At 40.0% G+C, this 23,223-nt stretch overlaps 2 protein-coding genes across 4 annotated transcripts; both read right to left on the reverse strand.

Annotated features, from left to right (window-relative positions):
* Nucleotides 1–6,620: 6,620 nt before the first annotated feature.
* LOC139130062 (ankyrin-3-like) lies at nucleotides 6,621–16,072 on the reverse strand. Of its 3 annotated transcripts, XM_070695778.1 has the most exons (7): nucleotides 15,976–16,072; nucleotides 15,112–15,247; nucleotides 14,700–14,863; nucleotides 13,056–13,115; nucleotides 11,819–11,974; nucleotides 9,864–10,025; nucleotides 6,621–7,372 (listed from the first exon to the last, which is right to left on the reverse strand). In XM_070695778.1, exons 5-7 carry the CDS (start codon nucleotides 11,907–11,909, stop codon nucleotides 7,083–7,085), a joined length of 543 nt encoding a protein of 180 aa, XP_070551879.1. In that variant the 5' UTR covers nucleotides 11,910–11,974; nucleotides 13,056–13,115; nucleotides 14,700–14,863; nucleotides 15,112–15,247; nucleotides 15,976–16,072; the 3' UTR covers nucleotides 6,621–7,082. The 3 variants fall into 3 exon arrangements, 2 of the variants coding, with proteins under 2 accessions (XP_070551879.1, XP_070551880.1); XM_070695779.1 differs by lacking the exon at nucleotides 13,056–13,115; XR_011551769.1 differs by lacking the exons at nucleotides 11,819–11,974; nucleotides 13,056–13,115 and having other exon boundaries at nucleotides 15,976–16,071.
* Nucleotides 16,073–17,251: 1,179 nt separating this feature from the next.
* Nucleotides 17,252–23,009, reverse strand: LOC139130060 (uncharacterized). Its single transcript, XM_070695777.1, has 5 exons — nucleotides 22,944–23,009; nucleotides 21,527–21,656; nucleotides 21,116–21,280; nucleotides 20,102–20,266; nucleotides 17,252–18,453 (listed from the first exon to the last, which is right to left on the reverse strand). Exons 2-5 carry the CDS (start codon nucleotides 21,645–21,647, stop codon nucleotides 18,185–18,187), a joined length of 720 nt encoding a protein of 239 aa, XP_070551878.1. The 5' UTR covers nucleotides 21,648–21,656; nucleotides 22,944–23,009; the 3' UTR covers nucleotides 17,252–18,184.
* Between the last annotated feature and the right edge of the window lie 214 nt (nucleotides 23,010–23,223).

Below are 23,223 nucleotides of genomic sequence, written 5' to 3' on the forward strand. Positions count from 1 at the left end.
TGAACAACATAATATAATTATTTCCTGAATACTTGGGTTTATGTGCCCGAGAGCAGGTTGCCCGACGCCAGGAGGGCAAATTGTCTGCTGCTGCGAGGGCACATAAACCCATGTATTCAGGCAATCTTCACAGTTAATGTTATATGACATTTAGTTACATGCAGGGCATTTTCAAACAATTTTACCATTATCGACCAGCATCAAACAGATTTTAACGAAAGTCAAAATAGCAGTGCGCGTATGGGTATTGTACATCTAGCGTCCACTTTGAAGTCGAAAACGTCGAAGGGCTTCACAGGACCGGGTAGCCGTAAAAACCGGTCAGTACATCATTCAACGGCTCGCTAACTCCCCGGATGTTCCTATTCAAATCGATACACTTATTTGCACTCACATCGAGGCATGTAATAAAGCTCTCTCTCTCTCTCTCTCTCTCTCTCTCTCTCTCTCTCTCTCTCTCTCTCTCTCTCTCTCTCTCTCTCTCTCTCTCTCTCCTCTCTCTCTCTCTCTCTCTCTCTCTCTCTCTCTGGTCTCTATCCTACTGTCCTAGTTTATTGACCTTGTCCAATATAGTCGTCAAAGAAACTAAAAATTCATTCTCGCGAGCCAGAGCAATAATTTCCGCTCCGCTGACCTACGCAAAAATCAAGAGATATACTTAAAAATTATAGGTTTAGAAAATTCAAAAGATAAAAAAATTAACACCTAAAGAGATATTGGGGCTTAAAATTTAATCACTCTGTCTGATTAGATATGAGGGAGTCACTGTTTACTTTATTGGTAAACAGATCTATTCTTTGATTTTACATGTATGCTCCGTTGACGCTGCATAAGATTATACCTTATACGTCGTTAAAATATGATACCACCAAATGCTTCTTTGCACGGTATAAGCGCTTAAAAGCACCGGTAAGAAAGTGGGGTGTACACAAGAAGTTCTCTTTTTCCCTGAGATGCGGGCCCTGTCTTTAAATTCGCTGGTGATACTACCAAAACTTTCCTCTCAGTTGCAGTTCTCGTGAACCAGGTCAGCAACCATCCCTTCGTTGCTCGCCCTTAAATTTACAATCAGTGCATCTCTGGTCGCCGCTTTCCCGGTGCGCTGTCGCCATTTTATGAGCATCTGGAAGATCACGTGGGACATCCCATAGGGTTTGTTGTCCATTTCCAGCCTATTAATGGCTGCATTTGCGAAGCCAAGGTTTCTGGCGAGGATCCTCCATCTAATCCCGACGCCATTATCTCCTGCCACGATGTCGAAATCCCCGTCTGTCGCCTGCATTTGGGAAGACTCTAATGAGAACAGAACACAAGAAATACTTCATACTCTGAGTCTGTTGCTGTCTTTGTCTTAGTCAGTAGTATGTTCGTCAGTCTGTGTGGCCGTCTGCTTACTCTGTACATTGTGACTGCGCTTGTTTCGTTTTTTTCTCTCCGCGGCACCATTGCGATGTCAGGAAAGTTATCTAACACGCATTTGTTTTGATGTTTCCTACGATCCCTTTAAATAACATTTACAATTAAAGGTACCTATCAGTATCTTCCAAGTCTAAACTCTTCAGCTTCACTAAAAAGTTTTTTTTTATCGGAAAGGGAGGTGTCTTTTGCGAAGACGTAGTAAAACGGGCACTATTGATTTAAGGTAGAACGCACCTCGAAAGTGAAAGACTTAAACTTTTGCTCAAATTTTCCTTCAGGAATCTGTCAACCATTTTCTTTCAAAATCAACAATGAAAATCGGGGGTTCAGCGTGCAAATTTTGGTACTAGAGAAACAAATAACCCAAGATTTACCAATATTTAAAATTCAAAATGGCCGCCATCCCTGTGTTAACTCTATGGAGAAAAATAAACTTTTCGCATTTCGAAAAAACTAAGCGGGTAAAAAGTTTTCTTCACCAAGACCACAGAGTAATATCATAGACAGAGTGGCAACAGCTATTGTTTAAGGCGTGAAGCGGTTACGTAAGCAATCCATGTTTGCCTCGCCTCACGAAGCTCTTGGCTCTCTTTTCCGAAGAGTGCCGACCATGCACCCTTCGGTAATTTTCGGATTTTCACCAATTGTTAAGCGAAAGTATGTTCGACAAAGCTAGTGTTGTTGTTGTCGTGTGGTGCTGATCGGAATTGATGTGCTGGCGAAAACGGGAGTGTTTTGAGCTTCAGGAAAGTGGGTTTTACCGTTTTAAAAATTCCTCTCATATTTTTATGAATATATAATGATGTGTTTGAACCAAAATTTGAAAGTCTTTTATCGGTACTGTCTGGTTTTACTCAATGGTTTACGGTCAGTCATACCGTCTTTTACACGTGCGCCAAGAAAGGACATGTTTATGAAACTGCTGGCGTGTTATGTTTTGATTGGCGTGAGGCAGTGTTTTCTGGCCTGAGAGCTCACAAAGTAACTATGGTTGCTACGCGACTGGCAGTACGATGCCATCTCGTCGTATGTTTCGCATAATCTCGTGTAATTATCAACCACAAACCAAGCTTCCAAAAAGTTTAAACACTTTTTAAGCTCATTTTAATATGAAAAGCCAATAGTCTACCGAGACGACCATGGAACAAAAGGCATGCAAGTGTTGCCACTCTGTTTATGTTACTCTGTGCCAAGACCTTTAAATGAACCCCACAAGTTGTATATCAGAAAGAATTGTAAAACTTTGAGAGTCGGAATATCAGTCCCCGAAGCGCGTTCTACCTTAACTAACGTCGACTTTTTCAAGTTTTATATCAACGAAAGAGACAACGTCGCCATCGCTTCAAGAAGTTTCGGTAGTTTTGGGTTCTTGTGAGCAACTGGTTATCATGTTGTCGTATTCACACGGAAGCCCGGAAAGTTGTCAGTCACACATTTACCCCGCTGCGACCTCTACTTGCCAGAGAGGAGAATATATGCTTCAATGACGTTATTTTATGGAACCAACCAGGAATTATGCCACCTGCATAATTATTTAATGTTGTGTGTACGCAAGGTGTGAGTAATGAGAGCTCTTAAAATGACTGGTTATTCAATAAAAAAAAACATAAGGAGGCACTGCGGGGCAGTGGTAAGGGTACCGGTCTCATTATCAAAGAATGGTGAGTTTGTGACCCTGTAAGTCCAGAATAAAGGACCTACTGTCGGAGGATGGTGAGTGCGAGCTACTCAAGCACGGTGTTGTGCCCCTGAGCAAGGCACTTTACTCCTCATCGCTCCATTAGGCGGAGAATATGAGTACCCCATCCTGTAATTGGGCGTTTGTTTGTTAGATGATACATTTACAAATAAAAAAAAAATAAAAAATATTTATTTCTTTACTTTTGTCAGTTTGCTTGCTCGCTTTTTACTGGAGGCACCAGTGTTCACGGCGCCCTCGTATACCGCCACTTTTGAGTCGAAAATTCCTATCCATTTAGGCGCAAAACTGCCGTCACGCATAAGCAGCCTGGCGTGTTGACCTTTCTCTGCAGGTCGGTCAAAGTTTCGTTCGAATACCTTCTTGGCAGCGTTTGTAGAGCAAATGAAAGCGGGAATTGCAGCCATCCGTGAGAAATATCTGCATGGCAAGAAAGACTCTACTTATTTGAAAAGCTGGCGAAAACTTCACTGCCAGGCAATTGTTCACATTCACGTTGTCAGTCCGCCAAAGTAACCATTAGAAATCAGAGGGCCGATTGTTCAAGTGCGACAGACCACATCTCAATGGCCGCTGCGGACTGGTCAGAACGTGGCGATGGAGAAATGGCCGACAGTGGTTTTCGCCTAGATTTAGCATATATCAGTCAAAGAGTAAATATTCGAGTTTTTAAAGGTATCATTGCTCGCGATGAATAAAATATCGGTTACACAATAAAGCAGGCTATGCACATGCGCGCCAAATACCAAATGCTGAAACATGCCCAGCTGCATGACAACCGACAAATAGGTCAGGGGGTCAGACAAGTGCCACAAATGAAGATTTCAGAAAAACGCAGTCGAATCGTCGATCACGAGACGTCGTATTGTGTAAATTGATGTGAACGTCTACTAGCTTGTCCAGAGAGCACGGTACAGTCAGCGACTGAAATGGTGTCATTGCTGAAAAGAATGTCACGTAGTGACATGTCAACAATTTCTACTACAGAAAAGCTAAACGTCTAAAAATAGTAAATTAAAGTATGACTTTGCTTGCCCTATGACTTCCTACGACTCGAGAGAGAGAGAGAGAGAGAGAGAGAGAGAGAGAGAGAGAGAGAGAGAGGAGAGTACGTTTTGAGGATAATGTACATCAACATCAAAACATGCACGATCGATCGACCCTCCTCACGAGAAACCGTATAACGGTCGTGTTTTGGGACAGTCAATCATCCATCCAAAATAGACAGATAGGGTGCTTTTGACAGTAATTTCATTAATTATCCCTGATAAATCTGTACTCGTAAACACCGGGGGGAGTCGTCTCCTAGCTTTCGGATATCATGGTAGATGTATCTGTTAGAGCTAAAGGTAATTTGGACTGTGCAAGTTCGCTATGCCTCGCGAAAATACCTTTCCACGCGAGTTCATGACGTTCCCGTGCATAATTCATGAGAAAACCACTTTGTGATTCTCTTTCACCAATGTCATGCAAGCATACGTATGTACAGTCACCGGGCGCGAATGTAAACACCATGCAGTTTCATCGGGACAAGACTAGTTCAAAGGTCATACTCGTACCTGATACCGGCGCTCGGACTGCACCGTCTATCTGGATATTAACATCGTGCTGGTCCTTTAGATTGTTAATCGGGTTCTTTTTGTTCTCTTATCGTTTTGATCGGACAGTTAGTCATCGATTGCAAAATTTATAGTTATTTTGACGGTCGTTTCATAGATTATCACTTATAAACCTAAATATACGTTGATTGAAATACAGCCGGATGAACTGTTCATCTACAAATGACCCCGGCGAACAAGGCGGTATAATACACCTACTGGGGAGTCTTGTGATGAGTAGATAGTTTCATTCTTAAGTTGTTAATGCATGCAATACAGTGTTTCATTTCCCATCACCTGTCTCACTCAGTTACATTGCTTCATCCAATGTTTCCACACATGATAAAAGAATGCGGAGCAACATGTATTTACCTTTCAAGATTATGAATTGGCGAAATGTTCAATGTCATTTCCGCGTTGATTGCCAAAGGCCGATTGGTCTGCGCATGTTCGTTAATCATGGAACCAAGCTGCTCCACGTCAGGCAGCTGGGGGACGCCCATTGCACGGGGAGGGGGCTGGTTGGAAATACAGTTTTGTTTTTGAAAGGCCGAAAAATTAATCAATCAAGCAAGTAACCTCTCATTTTGTTTTACAGAAGCTTCATTAATATGTATAATTATTTGAGTACCTGTTTAGTTATTGCAGCTCCGTAGTCGCTGAGCTTCAGAACGTAAGACGTAATAAAGTTACATTATAAGGTCCTGTAAAACCACATTAGTGACCAACTTATTTGCAGTGATTATTTTTTATCTAAAAATATAAAAACGACGTTAACCTCAGGCGTCTGTAATCTGTACTTATAAACACGGGGTTGCCAACCAGCCATCACCATACGTAGATGTATGTGTCAGAGGTACCGTTTGGGGCGGACACCGTTTGGGGCGGACTGTCCAAGTTCGCTATACCTCGCGAAACTAACTTTTCCAGCCAAGTTCATGAAGTTCTCGCGCAGAGTTAACGGGGAAAATCACACTGTGATTCTCCTGCTCGGATTTAATGTTGGCGAGAGTACGTGCAATCGAGTGCGAACGTAAACATAAAACAGTTTAGGGGCAAGACTCGTTCAAAGTAATATTCGTACCTGAAACCGCCTCTCCTGCACTGTCTGTATGAGATTATCATCAGGCTGAACTTTTAGATTCTTAATCAGATTTCTATGTTCTGTTTGAATATGTCTCGGCTGTCACCCTAACCGAAATATATGTATATCTAGCCAGCAATGAGCAGTCCTACCAAGGGCGCTGAAAAAAAGTTACACGAAAGTGAAAAAGTGATATAAGAGTCGATGTGATATGTAAGTGAATGGCAGGGTACGAGGTCATGGAAACACACTCCTCCCCCCCCCTCTCTCTCTCTCTCTCTCTCTCTCTCTCTCTCTTTCTCTCTCTCTCTCTCTCTCTCTCTCTCTCTCTCTCCTCCTCTCTCTCTCTCTCTCTCTCTCTCTCTCTCTCTCTCTCTCTCTCTCTCTCTCTCTCTCTCTCTGAGTATTTTGTTTACGACGCTGTTCCCGTTTCCACCTCTCATTCTAAGTTCCCTGTCATTCGCATGCTGATACTTCTGAGTTAATGCAGTTGGTTTATTTCTCCCATAGTGCACGGTTCCATCACCTGAGTTTGAAATGAGTTGTAATAACCGTAAATATATGCCAGGTGGTAGTGGTATTGTTGGTATGTGGTAGCAGGTACTTGAACCGGAAATGGTGCCTAAAGCGAACAAATGCATCAGCAAAGGGCGCTTGTCAACCAAGACCAACCAATCAGCGAGGAGAAGCAATAGCCGAGGGAACTACACATGTTGTGATGCAACCCCCACCCTCGTCGAAGCTTTAGATCTGGGTTTGCTGGAATTAAAATTATTAGCAACGGTCTTTACTAACACGAAGAAGAAATAACTACATAAAGTTCTGTTATTCATTTTTAAATACAGTGTTTTAATTCCTAGTTTTACTTTCATAATTGACAAATAAAAATTTATTTCAGAAAACACATAACATAAAACTAAATTTACATGAGTTAGATATGTGGGAGTAACTGTTTTGGCGAATAGATCTATTGATTTATTCTTCAATGTTTCATTTGCGATTCGTCTCTTTACAGCCTATCATATTATATTTCCGCCATGAATGCTCTATTGACAGTGCATACATGTAAGTTTGTACCTCATACGGCGTTAAACATGTGATACGGGCGAATGTCTTTCGCACGGTTAAAGCGTTTAAAAACAAAAATAAGAAAGAGAAATGCACACATTGACATTTTATAAGTCTTATCAAGCCTGGTTAAGAGAAAGAGTATAAGAAGCCAGCTTTACTCCCTGAGTTCCGCGTCCTTTCTTTAAATTCACTGATAATGCTACGAAAATGATCAGGTGTGGTTCTCTTGAACCAGGTCAGCTACCATCCCTTCGTTGCTCGCCCTTAATTTTGCAATCAGCGCATCCCTTGTCGCCGCTTTCCCGTTCCGCTGTCGCCATTTTATGAGCATTTGGAAGATCACGTGGGACATCCCATAGGGTTTGTTGTCCATTTCGAGCATATCGATGGCTGGATTTGCGAAGCCAAGGTTTCTGGCGAGGATCCTCCATCTTATCCCGACGCCATTATCTCCTGCCACGATGTCGAAATCCCCGTCTGTCGCCTGCATGTTTGACGGTGCTAATGAAAACAGAACACAAAAAATTACTAAGTCCTAATCCAAGTCTGATACCGTTCTTTGTCTTAGTCTGTAAGCATGTTCGTCAGTCTGTGTGGCTATCTGCTTACCCTGCACATTTGTGTGCGCCTGTTTCTGTATTTTAATCCTGCATCACTGCGACACTGGAGGAAGTCATCCTATACGCACTTGTTTGGATATGTCCTGCTACATATCAATACCTAAGTTTTATTGAAATTTATAGTTAAATGTGCTTCTCTATGACTTCCAAATGTCCTTGCTTCAGCTTCACTAAAAAGATAAATCTTTCTTTAATCGGAGAGAGATTTTGTTTAAACTAACAACGACATCGACCTTTTGGAGTTTGGATGACATGGTGTACGGTATCACAACGAAAGGGGCAAAGTCGCGATCGTTTCACGAATTTTGGGTTGTGTTGATTTCATGTTTTACGGGAAAAAAATGTAACAACTTAGCCGGCTATTGAACCACTCTTTTGAGAGTGGGGATTTAGCCGAGCGGTTCTCTCTGTGGCCTCTCCGCTAGGTGACTGATGCCGTATGTTGTGGGTTCGAACCCGATTGAAAACTAGCCGTATTTTCTATCCTGGGTTGATAGCTCTGCTGGTGGACAGAATTGTCCCCGAGGTTATCGTTCGCCCAGTTAAAGCGATGAAATTCGTTTTCTTCGCCTCGATAAAGTTTTTATGTGCGATGTGTGATAGTGAGCATGCGTGATTGAGTGCTTCACGAACTCTACAACGTGTGGCGCGGTCTCAGTCAGAAAAAAAAAATGTAACAAGTTAGCCGGCTATTGAACCACTCTTTTTGAGAGTGGAGATTTAGCCGAGCGGTTCTCTCTGTGGCCTCTCCGCTAGGCGACTGATGCTGTATGTTGTGGGTTCGAACCCGATTGAAAACTAGCCGTAATTTCTCATGTTGTTCTATTCACGGAAACATGGCAGCTTTACAGTCCTCAAATCTCTACCTGCTTCGATCCCTACTTGCAGAGAGAAGAATAAATGAAGAAGACTAACAATGTTTTATGGATTCGAACAACCGGAAATTATGTCATCAGTAGTTTGTGTGTACAGGCAAGGTGTGGGCACAGCTCTGATGATTGACTATTCAATAAAAAACACAAATCATTTCTTATTTCTTATTTTTATTATTTCTTACTTTCTTATTTTTTGTCAGTTCGCTTACATCAAGTTGCATTCCTACAGGACTAATCGGCATTCACGTTGCCTTCTTATTTCGCCGCGAAACTGACGCATAACAGCATAGTGCGTTGACCTCTCTTTTCAAATAGGTCAAAGTTTCATTGAATACCAAAGTTTCATTTAATACCCTCATGGCAGTGTTTGCAAGGCAAATGAAAACGGGAGTGTAGTCATTCGTGGGAAATGCCTAGGTGACAACAAAGACTTTACTTGTTTGAGAAACTGGCGAAAGATCCACACTGAAAGGTAATTCTGCGCCTTCACATAGTCAGTCCGTCACTGCAACTATAAGAAATCTCGGGGTCAATTATTCAAGAATAAGGGATCATGGGCGTGGTTTTACACTTCCTAATTGGGAACTGTGACTGGCAACGTAAAAATGAAGATTTGCCCGACAGTGAATTTTTGCTCAGCTTTTGCGTGACAACAAAAATCCATCAAAAGCAGTTTCTACCGAATTAATATTTGAACTCGTTAAGGTGCATGTATTTTCGCCAGGCTGATATTAGGGGGGGGGGGGTTGAAAAGGATGTTTTAATTATCTTGTTGGCTTTGGACTTCTCGTCGGTCAGTGGTGTCTAACCTTTCTTTCTATTACCTAGTACGTTTGACCTCCAGCCTTCAATGGGCTATCCAAGCAACGCTGCGAACACCTCTGCGTGTCATATATCATGCGCACGTCGATGAACTTACTCTATCGTTTGCTTTATACGGTGTGAATGCTGTTCGTAAGCATGTGATTGCCTTACCTGGGGAAGAAAAGATCAACATTCCTTCACGTTCGCTGTCTGCCAACGTTGGCGATAAAAAAATTTCGGTTACAGAACAAAGCAGTCTATGCACAGGCGCACTGACAACAAAGTGCTCAAACACGCCCTGCCGACCACAGACAATGAGGCCATGCATGGGGGCAGACAAAACGACAATTCAGATTTTAGACATCGTCGAATCATCGATCGCGAGACGTCGCAGTGAGCTCGTAGTGACATATCGACTCACTCGAGTTTCAACGCCAAGTTTTACAATAGACAATAGAGGCGGAAGACTCCGCTACTGTGTATATATATATATATATATTATATATATATATATATATATATATATATATATATATATATATATATATATATATATATATATATATATATATATATATATATATATATATATATATATATTATATATATATATATATATATACCAGATTTAGCTTGCGTTGATAAGCTACTCAATCTTGGAAGAAGAAAAGTTCAGAGTCCATACAGTCTTACCTGATACAGGCGCACCTGATCCGTCTTCTTGGAGATGGCCTTCTGGCCGATCGTGTATATGCTTAAGCAGTTTCTTTATGTTTTCGTCGAATGTGACCTGACTGTCGTGTTCGCTGAAACGTATGTATATCGTGCCAGCAATCAGCAGTTCTAGCCAAGGGGCTGAAAGAGTTCAAAGGTGAAGTAAAAATGTCATGTTGACAATAGATGACAGCGGCACCGTTTTGCGTTTGAATGCGTGAGCTGATTGGTGTGCGTTAGCTGTGGAAACGCTGCTATCTGTTGGCGGGGTAGCGTGTGTCCCTATGCGGGTCAAAGGTCAACCTCCGCCACGGATAGCTGCGGGCCAACTTGCGGCGAAAATGGGTCCATTACGACGACACCATTTGTGTCGGAACTTAGAACGGTAAAATAAACCAATGTGAGTGTAATTCAATAAAATGATCTATACCTGCCAGAACTCTGATTAGGCATATTGCTTATTCCCTAACTTCTTTTTTGAACAAAATCTTGGTTCGTTCACGTAATTCGGCTGATTGTCCAAGGGGTATAGTCCGGGGTCACTTGTCATGATTATGGCTTCCGTGTGCATTTCGTGAAGACTCTTGTCAACACATATCATTTTGTTCCTTAATATCTGGAGAGTCAAAAAAAAATTGTTGGCATTTTTCCTTTCCACTTTTCAAGGTCAAAGTCAAGGTCGTTCGTTACTCCACAAATTCCATTGATTAAGCATTGTAGTGCATACAAAATGACTATACTCATTGACCATTGACTTTATAATACCTTCAGTGGTGGAAGGGAACTTCACAGCTCATAATAGATTTAAAAAACCTTATTGTTTTTGTTTTTTTTTACAATTTTATATGAATTTATATGCAATTATAAGCATTTGCTTGTATTGCAGTTGTACATCTTTTCCATGCACTGTGTTAAATAATGACACAGATCGGTTTTGGCATGCACTGTGCTTGACAACTACATCATAAATTTCCTTGCATCTCGGCGAAAGCCATCCACAGTATTACCAACTCTGGTAGGTTGTAAATTCCAGACCTCTGTGCAAAATTTCACTAGTGTAGACAGGATTGCTGTGCAGCTAGCAGTGTGTACTCTCTGCTTGTATTGAGAGTAAGTCATCCCTTTCCTCGCATTTCTCTCCAAGTCATATAAAACGATTTGTATTTTTTCCTAACAATAGCAGGGATTAGAGACTTGTTGCTAATCATAGGCTACATGCAGAAGCCATGTATCAAAACTAAGCCTCTGCGCTGAGAAATATAGGCTATTACCTGTGCCTTTTGAAAATCAACTCCAGCACACACAATGTTGTACTTTAATACCAAGAAACCCATTGTTAAAATATTGATACTGAGTACGAAAAAAGATTCATTAACAATGGGTTGAACCTTTATTGTGAGACACTGGAAGTCCGTAGATTATTTAGGGTTAAAAACGACGAGATTAGTCATATACGGTGTTATTAGTTTCTCAGAAACCGTTATCCAAAGGCTATTTACTCGATATTTTATTGTTATAGAATCTTGACATTGAGTGGTTGTATTTCACATATACATATTTCACATAACTGACATTGCATGCAAATTTTAACTTCGTCAAAACTTTCAGTAAAAAAACATTTCATTCCTCCGAAAAGAGGACGTTATGCCTGATATGTCAGGAAGCAAGTCGTGAGCTTGCGTCACATATCCCACTGAATATGACACAGTGCTGGAGTTTGTTCACCAGAGAGGTGAATTTTGTGATGATGTCTTTCCAATAATGTTCAAGACTCAAGGATGATGATTCCTCTTCACTTCGAGATTGTGGTGCTAGCTGGCATATAGGGAATGCTATGCAAATACTTGCGACAAAGGTCTACTCCAGTGAGCAAAATTGCGCTATGAAAAAGCGTTAGAGCAAGGTGATAACCCTGTATAGTAAACCAACTTTACCTTTACCGCCATCTACCATGTAAAGTGCTGGTTCATCTGAACCTAAAGTTGCCTTCACTAGATCATCAGCTAGTACATACGACAAAAGCATGTGTTTTGTCTGTCAACAATATATATTTCCTTTGGGTCCTCTCCATGAGGTTTCTTCATTCAATGCTGGGCAAAAAAGCCACAAAAAGCAGTAAACCAAGGAAAATCAGACCTGTTAGAAGTCAGACTCAGTGGTGCAAAAAATCAAAAGGATGCTACAGCCATTGACATTAAATATCACAAAAGATGTTGGACCAAAAACATTGAAAATTTATTGCGAAATTTAAACACAAATGCAGACCCGTTGTGTGAGACTGGATCTGCAAATGTCGGTAATGATAAATACCACCATGCATGCTGCAGATATCAAATTTTTTCCTTGTTGGAAAATTCTTTAGCTGAAGATTCAGTTTTAAACCTGGGTGAAGTACATGACTCATATTTGGAAATAAGTAAGGAACATGGAATTGTAAACCCATCAATTGGAAATAGGAAATTAAAGAAAATTATAACTGATCACATAAAAGTGTGGAATTTGGAAAATCTGCACGACACAGTGAACCAGAATTGGCTTTGCTAAATGCTACTAAAGATGCAGCAATACAGGGAGTTGCTGAGGAAAGTACGGAGGAAAATGTAAGAGTACTGTTCAAAGCTACCAAACTTTTGAGAACAGCAATATCATTTTCAAGAAGTACACCAACCAAAGGCAGTCTTATCCAAGCAATTCTCAGAGCCCATTTAATATCAAACAATGATATGGAAAATGATATCATTGCCTAACCCGACTTGCCACCTCCAGCAAACTAAAGGTGGAAGCTGGAGGAAAACACATTCATACCCATAGTAAGCATGCTTACTCCTTCCCCTGAAGCTGTTGTGCATTTGATTAGATGTTCTTGTAAACAAAATATATGCAAAACAAATATCTACTCTTGCAAGACGAATGCAATGTCATCACATGCACGGAAATGTGTCACTGTGAGGCTGATGAAAATTATTGTCAGAACTATTCACCTCCTATAAGTGACACTTTTGTTGATGATTTTGATAATGATTACAATAACAACTTAAGCATGAAAATCGTCTGTTTTTTTGAAAGTCACTCATGCAGAGTTATCAAAGTTTTGAAGTTGCTGTCTGATCGTATTACATTTATAACAAAACTTTCTTCAGATTAGAGATTATGGCATTAAAAGTCATTGACCTTTGACAGGAAATGTTAGACATCTGACTTCCTGAGAATGTTGTATAAGTTTTTATGAATCTGAAATTGTATACAAGATAATCATTGTGATGTTTTAAGATATGGAAGGCATTTCTACGAAAATTAGAAAGAAATTTCATAATGACCTTCAATTGACCTTTGGTAAATTACTATTTTTAATACAATAACCGGTTTTTTTCAAAAAACCTCAATGCTAATGATTGCAAGGAATAATCCACATTAAAATGCATGTTTCCAAAGGTAATATGGTTGCAAACTGACCATAAAGTCTTTTCATGGCTAAGAAAAAACTATTTTTGTCGATTTTAAGGAAATGACCTTGAAATGACCTTCAGAGTTGTCAGAAAAAATGTCAACAATTTTTTTTGAAAAACTTGGCCATTAAGTAAATCGATGAGCTAGGTTGGCAAAAATCTTCACTCAAAACACACGGAATGACAATTGACCCCGGACTAGTACTCAAGATTTTCACTCCAGCAGCGAACTTTTACTTCTATTGATATAAGGACGTCGCGCGTTCGAACGTGAATAGCGTGACGCGACGGCCGTTCAGAGTAAAAATGTTGAGTACTCCTTGGCGGGGTTGACCTTTTGATCACCCGCATAGCGACGCATGCTACCCCGCCAACAGATAGCTGCGGTTCCACCGTACAGCTAGGTGTGCGTGTGCCCTTTAACATTGAGACCAATTCTTGGAGGATTTCATGAAAGCCCCTCGCGTTAACCCTGCACCGATGCCAAAAATATGTAAAATGTTCTTGAGTCGAGGATGGTAGGGCTCGATTGATTTCTGGGACGCTGACAATTATGTAGAATGAGACACAGTCCCCCTTCCTCCGGTCTGGAAACGTGCCACTGGTTTCTTTGTGTCAATACTTGATATTATATGGCTCAACAACAATTAACTCCTTAGTCGACTTTGTGAATGTGCTTACATTCCATATGTACAGGTTTATACTACAACACTTTTCACGTTTCCAATGATTCTGGTGTAAAATATTCTAAGTACTTTTTAACCTTTCACAGACTTCAGGCTTCGATTTGAGTTGTGTTTTTGAGTGTTGACAGAATTACTGCACTGTACAAACCCTGAGGTATCTTATTTATCCAAGTTAATAAAGTATATTACACCTCAATTACAAGAAAAATGGCGGTTTTCAAGACCAGTGGTGGAGGAACTGTAGGTAAAGATTATCTAAGCTACAGTAACACGTTCCTGCCGCGTTGGCATAGAAACACAAGTCGGCCGCATAGTTGCACCAGTCTCAAAGCGCCTTTTTTCAATATGTGAATTATCCCTGTCGTGTAGACACTGAGGGCGTGATCGGATTTGACCCGAAACTTGTCATTCCTCTGTCTCATGGCCGAGAAGGGATAATTTTGCTAAACTTGGATGAAACTGGTGATTCAAATTTAAGTTTAAAAAATGCAATGAAATATTGTTTAATGCGCTAAAAGGGTTGTGTTGAAAACAGAGAAAACTTTCAAGTTGACAACTCTATTTTCCGTTTTGATTTAGCATCCTGTGAAGGACGAATACAATGTAGCGATTTTGTCATCCCTATAATACTTGTTATATGAAGTGAAGAGGTGGTAGCAAACATTCACAAGTTACTTGCATACCTGTTGCTGTCTGGTCCAGCTTAATGGGTATCAGAATCTTCTTCTTGTCGGCAGCGTAGCTTGCTTCCCGTTTGCAGTTCTCACTTTCGCAGTAAGCCTTTGATAGACAGAGTACGACAATACTAGCATCGTCCACGGCCTTGCCATCGCTTCATAAAGTTTCCCTTGGTGTCAGAAAAAACAACAAAAATGAGTGCCCGTGTTTCAAATGTACATGCTCTGATCAATTCCTCGTGCTAGGAAGTTTTGTGCGTTCACGCAAGCTGCAGCGATTTTCGTCCACCTTCTTTGGTCTGTCTGTCGAGCTTGCGTCTTATCGTCTTTCGTCTTTTCGTTTTATCAAGGATACAAGTCTGCCGTAAATAATACATAATAAAAAGCCATCTTTTGACATTGAAATAAATATACATACGTCCCATCTTATCCTTGTCTATCCAGGTTTTTATCCCATTTTTCTTCAATGCCTCATCGATTCTCCAGACAACGTCTTTGTTCGTCCAACAGTATGAGATCATAACATGCCCTGAAGCCATCTTCAGATCGGGACCCTATATTATTTAAAACGATAGTTTGCGAACGATACGGTCACGCTGCTTTCGCGGCGGAGGGGAAACAACATCAATACCAACAAAGCATCAGCTAAAGAGTCCACATTAAGACTAACGAACTAAAAGGACTCCCGGGTTTTGAGATGCACACAACTTGAATATATTGAACGTTTAACAAATGTGAAATTAAAGTATCACTGTGCTTGCCCTAGGTATGACTTCACTCTCGATAAAAGGAGAGAAAGAGAGAAGAGAAAGAGAGAGAGAGAGAGAGAGAGAGAGAGAGAGAGAGAGAGAGAGAGAGAGAGAGAGAGAGAGAGAGAGAGAGAGAGAGAGAGAGAGGGGGGAGGGATGTTTGTTAGGAGGTTATCGTACTGTCAAGGTCAGAACATACGCCATCGATCGACCCTCACGAAAATCGTATAACTGTTGTATTTGGGACGCGTAATCATCCATCCAAAATTGACAGATTAGTTTTGACAGAAGTTTCTTCTATGATCCCTGATAAATCTAAAATATACATTGATTGAAATTCCTCAGGATAACTGGTATTCTACAAATGACACTGGTGACCAGGAAGTACTGGGCAGTCTCATGACCAGTAGAGTTTCCTTTTTCATGCAATCCAGTGTTTCATTTTCCCGTCACCGATCTCACTTAGCTATTTTCCTTCATCCAGACTTTCCATGCACGATAAAAAAGAATGCGTAGCAACATATTTTATTTACCTTTCCAGACTATGAATCGGCAAAATATCCAATGTAACTTCCGCGTTGCTCGTTAAAGGCCGATTGGCCGCGCATGCGTAGACGAATGTTTGTGAGTCATGAAGTTTGTCTCAAGCAGTGGGGGCGCCCGTTGCTCGGGTTTCTGGATGATTTTCGAACACCTGTTGCTGACTACAATTGGGCAATAACTTGTCTTCGCAGTACATGGGTAAAGTTGCTTGCTTAACGATACGGTCTCACTGGTTTCGCGGAGAGGGGGCAACAACATTAATACTAACAAAGCACTAGCTTAACAGTCCAATTTAAGAAACGAACAAAATGCACAGACGGAAAATGATGCACCCGTGCGCAGTCAACAACAATATACTTGATCATGATTAACCGGTGAGAAAAATCATCTTGATGGGGCCATGCATATCAATATAATAGTTTTCATTTTTCCCGCAAACCCATCTGTAGCTGATTACGTCTGAAGAAATTAGTAGTAAATTAGGCCTAATGAATTTTGTTCAACCAAATTTCTGCAAATATGTTTAGTACCGTAACTGAGTCGGCATTTTTCATGGACAAAGAATTCAGAACACGCTTATTATAACGAGGCTGCGACACTAGAAATTCAACGTGGTACAAAATTCAAATTGTTGCTGGATTGAAATTGACGTAAAAGTTGTATACAAGTTTATACAACCATGACATGGCGTCTAGATACTATTACTTCAGACGCAATCTCAAATTAGGTTAGGGGAACAAAAAGGTATCGGTGTTTGAACGACTTACTACACTATGCACTTGAGATGTTTAAAATCATCACGGGATTAAAATCCAGGCAATCGACGGTGTAGACGTTTGTCGACAAATCAATGTCGATAAATCAGCAATTATTCGATTTTTTTTCAGATCATCAGCATCTGTTAGGGAGACACGAGGGCTGATGTGCTGAGTCTCGCAAGCGTTTGTCCAAATGGTTGGCTGAATCTAACGGTTCATATCGGATTATTTCCCACAAGCCAAATTTTGGAAGAAAATGGGCCAGTTTCAGACTCCTTAGATTGCTATAAATAATAAGAATCTATCAACCAGAATTGACGTGGCAGCGTACTGACATGCTCAGTCGGCCTTTATGATATTTCAGCATTTCTTATAGACTTATACAAATGACTTGTTAACGTTCAAGCTTCAACTGGGGGGATGGGTGTGGGATTTGTGTGGTTTGGAAATACGTTTTGTTTTTTTCGAAAGACCGAAAAATTAACCAAACAAATGTGTAGGCTCTCACTTTGATTGACAACAGCTTTATTGATATGTAGAAATGCTTGAATACTTGTTTATTTTAAGCTGCCAAGTAGTGTTTGAGCTTCAGAATGTCTTACATTAGCCCTTGGCGCGCTGAGAGTTCGAGGCCGCGTTTGTGTACTGTGACGCTTCCTTGGCCTCTCACACAGCAAAGAAGCATCACAGGTACACAAATACGTATTACAGTATTACAACGACTTTCGTAAAAGGGGCGAAGAAGCGGGTCTAATGAAATTGAGTCTCTGGCTTTTTGATGACTAAATACTAGGTGTCACAATTTTAATAAGTGTTAGTGTTTTACCAGGTGCTTTTAGACAAACCAGCTTGTAATGAACGCTGCGTATCTGTAAACTTTAAGCAAATGAATTCATGATATCCCTTTTAAAATTAATCAAGATCAGACTGCGTCGGCCACCTTATTATATCTTACAGGAGTATAAAACAAAATGTGTACTAGTACTGTAAGGGGGAGATTCAGCAAAAGTTTAATGCTACACAAAGAGTATATGTTTTCTCCCTTAAAGCTACATAAGCTGTATCTTTTGGCTAGTTTTTTCAGAACTTTTGTTTTGTGGTTTCCCTACACTTTCTGCATTGAATACCTAAACTGTAATGCCAAGAATTTAGCATATCAACACAACCTATATGAGTATAATCTCCATTGTTATTGTTGAAAATTGTATTCAAGTCCGGACTAGAATTCATTTGTAAACAATAAACAATGATCACTACACATATACAAGCTGTGTTGCCAAAAATAATACTCAAAATTTCAGCATGACAAACGGATTGGGGTCAGACATGGCAGTTGATATACAGAAGCAGAATACTGGAAAACTGGCCACAAGTTACAGCTTACGTCCCTTCAATATGATTATTTATAGTTCAAGGCAGAGTTCTACGTGAATCAATACAGTCACAATATCTCATCGGCTATATCTCTTCGCTTTGCATTGACAAGAGCCTCCTTCAGTTTCTCCTTTGTAGCCATTTTTCCATTGTCTTCTCGCCACTGTCTCAGCATTTGTCTGATAGCTTCCTTTACGTCGTGACTATTGTTCATTTGGAGTACATCGAGGTCAGGGTCTGTAATACCTAATTTTCGCCCCAATCGTTTCCAATCCTTGCCGATATTATCTACTACGGTGTCTAAGTTGTCTTCGGTGACTCTCGTGTGTGGTGTGTCTGCGTGAGGATAATAATAATAATAATAATAATAATAATAATAATAATAATAATCATCATCATATATTCGACTTTCATGAAATTTTATAATAGGATACGCCTCTTTTAATGCTTCATGTTTCCCTGCCAACCAATTAGGCGTGAAAAATATCGATTGTCCATAAATTCCATTTGAAAAATGATTGTTAGAAATACAAAATATTTTTGTATAGCAGTAAACAAAATTGAGGCTATTTTTACGTCATCTGTTACAATTGCAACCATTTTGGATCTACAGCTGTAGTGGTTTTTTTAAAAGCTAATAGCAAACAACTAGGATTGTTACGACGATTTCTGAATAAGGACATTTTAGGATGAAAAGAAAAATCATTTCCATTTTCGCCATACGTTTCTAAGGCAACTATTAGGGGCTCAACATGTTATTCTAATTTTCCATTAAATTTTAATGTCCTGTATTTCTATGAATACACATGTATTATAATTTTTCATGCCGCATATTCCGACAAAAAAATATCATCGGTTTCTCCAAAGGTTCATGGAAACTAGGTTAACATGATTCGTCAAAGACTTACATAAAGTGTACTTTTAGTCAAAGTGAAAAACTTGTAATGTCGGTTTCCCCCATAAATATTTCCATTGCAACTAGGCAACAACCAGGAGGGGTGAATCATTTGATTTTTCCAAATCTCATTGACATTAACGTTTTGGCCATGAAAAACATCACTACTATTAAAACTTGATATCTCTTTTGATTTCACACATTTCATTCACAACCATTTGCCACAACACAATGTCAATACGAAATAAGCTTGTGTGTGTTGTACAATACACTGTATAATAATGTCTCAAACTATCGTCCGACTAAACCAAAGCTTTTACCTTTACAATAACGTGATTGTAACATTGGAATTCAGGTATTGGCCAGGGGGAGGCGACGGTGCTAGCTGAAACACCATCGACATTCTTCCTTGTGTGCGTCAAAACCGCATAAGGATTTCTATATTGTTATTCTAACTTAGGGCCCCTGGCATTACTGGGAGATTTTCAAAACGCCAGGGCCGATGAGTGACAGTACATACATAGATACATACATAGATACATACATAGATACATAGATACATAGATACATACATACATAGATACATACATACATACATACATACATACATACATACATACATACATACATACATACATACATACATACATACATACATACATACATACATACATACATGACATACATACATACATACATACATACATACATACATACATACATACATACATACATACATACATACATACATACATACATACATACAACATCGTATGCTTGTTCGTCTACTTCTCTTTTTAAGCTATACACTTGTTTTTATGAGTAATTTGTAATATTGCAACACTCAGCTATAGGGCACCTAACACTTTTGAGAAATTTGAATAATGTGACGATCCGATTCTCCCAAAATAGTTTTTGAAAGCAACTTTCAAGTAAGGGTACGTGAAGTTCTCGGGAAGAGTTCACGGAAAAATCACATTGTGATTCTCTTGCCCCGATTCCATGTTGGCGAGAGTACACACTATCGAGCGCGACGTAAAGAATCACACAGTTTTTGGGAAAGTCTTGTTCAAATGTCAAAATTCGTACCTGATACCGCTGCTCGGACTTCACCGTCTATTCTGAGATCATCATCGGGCTGATCCTTTAGATTCTTTGTCAGACTCTCTATGTTCTCATTGAATTTTTCTCCGCTGTCACCATCGCTGAAAGATATGTATATCTTGCCAGCGATGAGCAGTTTAATCCAGGGAGCTGAAATGGATAAAGGAGTGTGGAGAACTGACACAGGAGTCGATGTGACATGTAAGTAAATGGCAGGGTACGACGATATAGATCTCTCTCTCTCTCTCTCTCTCTCTCTCTCTCTCTCTCTCTCTCTCTCTCTCTCTCTCTCTCATGACGCAGCCAGGCGGCTGTTCCCCTTTCCACCTCTCATCTCACTATTTAAGTTCCTGTTGAACGTTAAACAGAGAGCGCTACTTCTTAATTCCTTGACAATGAAGACAGATTGTCATCTCTACAGTTCCTTCCCAATACCCTGTGTTTACACATAGTTTTAATTCTTTCTGACGTGACTCATTTCTAACCAATCAAAGTCAAAGACACTTCTTACTTTCCCGCCAAAACCGGCTATATCACAGCCTGAATTAGCCACTTTACTTTAGTATATGTTTGTGTACAGTATAGATTATGTGTATGGGTATATTCAGAGCGCATCGCTCACCACTGGAACTGGTAGTCACTTATCCACCCACTGATACATTATGTTATTGTAGCAGTAGTTCATCGTAGCTGTAGTAATAAAGTTTGAAGAAATACAGCCGCCGCCTCTGTCTCCATCACTTGAACTCAAAAGATCCTGCTTCATAAAAAAATCCCTCACAGTTCCCCAGTCCTTCACATTTTCACACATCTGACTAAATCGATTTGTCTTTATTTCTCCCATACTGCATTGCTTCCATCATCTGCATTGTCAAATGAGTTCTGATAAGCGTAAATATTTGCAAAGTGGCATTTTTGGCATGTGGGAGCGAGTGCTTGAAGCGGAACGGTTGTGCAGAGGTTGACGCATAGGTAAAGACTTTAATGAATACGACTTACCTATTGAAGCCCTCTCTAACTTGATAGGTATAATAACTTTCTTTTTGTCACCGGCATACTTTGCTTCTCTTTCACAGTTTTCACTTCTGCAGTAATCGTCCGATATACATAAGATGACTGCATTAGCACCGTCAACGCCTGCAGCCATACCTTCATAAAGCTCACCTGAATTTGAAACAAGAACCCCAGTAACCCAGTTAGTGTGCCAGTTTACGTTAATCAAATTTCCAAATTATATAGCCATTCCATATTTCCATGTAAAACTACAGTTTCTGCCTGACATTGTATCTCCGTCTATCAGGCTCGCTAACTCACGTGTTCGTCGTCATTTTCTTCTCATTAAAGATATTTTACGATCGTAAACAGCGAAACCATAAAAAGTCATACCCTAAAAAGTGATACAACACATACTTCCAATATTGCTCTTGTCTATCCATGTATTTATTCCCCTTGTCCTCAACGCCTCTTCAATTTTCCAAACAATGTCTTTGTTCTTCCAACAGTAAGAGATCATGACGTGGCCTGAAGACATCTTCGGATTCTGATGATAAGCAACTGCATTTGAGTCTCGTTAGAGTGGTACTGCTTGCAGAAATCAATAAACTCAAAAAAGACGACAACAAATATGTGACTTTTGACCTGCGACCTAAGTTCACATCTTGACGGCATTCGTCGCGACCTTGTACGTGTTCTTTAGACTATTACACTTGATACAATGCCATAGAAAACAAAATTGATGTAGCGTACTACTACAATCTGCGTGTAAACTACCAAATGAAACCACAGGCGGCCAAAAAACTATTACTGAATTTTTCTCACTTTTTTCTCTATCATTTTCTCTCCTTTTCTTCATGCTCTGACTGATCGTAGTAAATAAAATAAATGGTTATATAACCTAACCTAGCCTCTATGACTCTTTATTTTCTTTACACCCCATTACAAGGACGTATATCTCTCATACACACATGTAGTAATTAATTAGTCAACACAAGTAATTATGCTTATAATTCGTGGACTTATCAGGGATTTTACGGGTTGGTCAACATCGCAAAAGCTATCTTTGCAATGTTGACCAACCCTTGATAAGCCCACGGATTAGCATAATTAGTTATGTTGACTAATTAATTACAAGTTGTGTATGTGAGAGACAAACGTCCTTGTAATGGGGTGTAAAACAAATAAAGAGTCAAGAGGCTATAGGTTAGGCTATATAATCATTTATTTATTTACTACGATCAGTCAGAGCATGAAGAAAAGGAGAGTGACTGACAGTGACAGAAAAAACTGAGAAAAACTCAACAATAAGCTTATTAATAGTGTATGGGCCACCTGTGATGAAACCGTTGGTTTTGATTTTCTCAGTATTATTGCACCTACGATAACAGTAATGTTAATTTGCAGAGAGAGAGAGAGAGAGAGAGAGAGAGAGAGAGAGAGAGAGAGAGAGAGATGTGTGTTGTATGCCTCACTCGTTCTCACGACCTTGAGTCACCTTTGGGCTGGCCTATATACGGTTACACTGGATTAACCTCTGTCCCCACTTCAAGGATTATATGCCTTTGTTTAAAGCCACACAAATATGGCATATTGATATAATTTCGCTGACTTTTCTTCTAATCTGTCACTACTGTGGTCAAATTCATATACAGATGAAACAAGTTAACAGGAAGTGCAACCCTGAATGTAATGTCGCAGCAGGTCGTGCAAGATCAAAGTACGGAGAGTCCTCATTTTCGAGCTGTGCAAGTGTGACACAAGTCTTATCCTTCGCCATTTCATGAGTCTGCAACTGAGGGCGTCGCATACGCAGAATTGAACAACTCCTTACCTTTCCAGGGTAATAATGAGGGAAATGTCCCCAATGTCTTACTTCCTCGTTACAGGCTAGATTTGATTGACCCGCGCATGCGCAAGTACAATGTTCATTCTCGGGACAGCATGGTGCAGTACCTACACGGCGAGCGACGTTCGTAGACGCTGATATAGTGTAACTTTTGGCATCCCGTCTACTTGACTGGAACAATGATTACACTACAAGCCAGAAAAGGACATTAAAGATAGACAAGCTTGGGGCATATTCGTATTTACTTGCATTAGGCATGTGCATG

This window comes from Ptychodera flava, chromosome 3, assembly GCF_041260155.1.
Source record: "Ptychodera flava strain L36383 chromosome 3, AS_Pfla_20210202, whole genome shotgun sequence".
In the NCBI taxonomy this organism is placed as follows: Eukaryota; Metazoa; Hemichordata; class Enteropneusta; family Ptychoderidae; genus Ptychodera; species Ptychodera flava.

Excerpts from the sequence above, each read along its gene's own strand:
- LOC139130062 (XM_070695779.1), bottom strand. The coding sequence starts at position 11,909 with ATGCTTTTGTCGTATGTACTAGCTGATGATCTAGTGAAGGCAACTTTA. Across the intron at positions 10,026-11,818 it reads CATGGTAGATGGCGGTAAAG|CCCCTTGGCTAGAACTGCTG; the intron begins GTAAAGTTGGTT and ends GAACTCTTTCAG. Across the intron at positions 7,373-9,863 it reads ATCAGGTGCGCCTGTATCAG|CACCGTCAAACATGCAGGCG; the intron begins GTAAGACTGTAT and ends TGTTTTCATTAG.
- LOC139130060 (XM_070695777.1), bottom strand. The coding sequence starts at position 21,647 with ATGTCTTCAGGCCACGTCATGATCTCTTACTGTTGGAAGAACAAAGAC. Across the intron at positions 21,281-21,526 it reads AGACAAGAGCAATATTGGAA|GTGAGCTTTATGAAGGTATG; the intron begins GTATGTGTTGTA and ends TTTCAAATTCAG. Across the intron at positions 18,454-20,101 it reads AGTCCGAGCAGCGGTATCAG|ACACACCACACACGAGAGTC; the intron begins GTACGAATTTTG and ends ATCCTCACGCAG.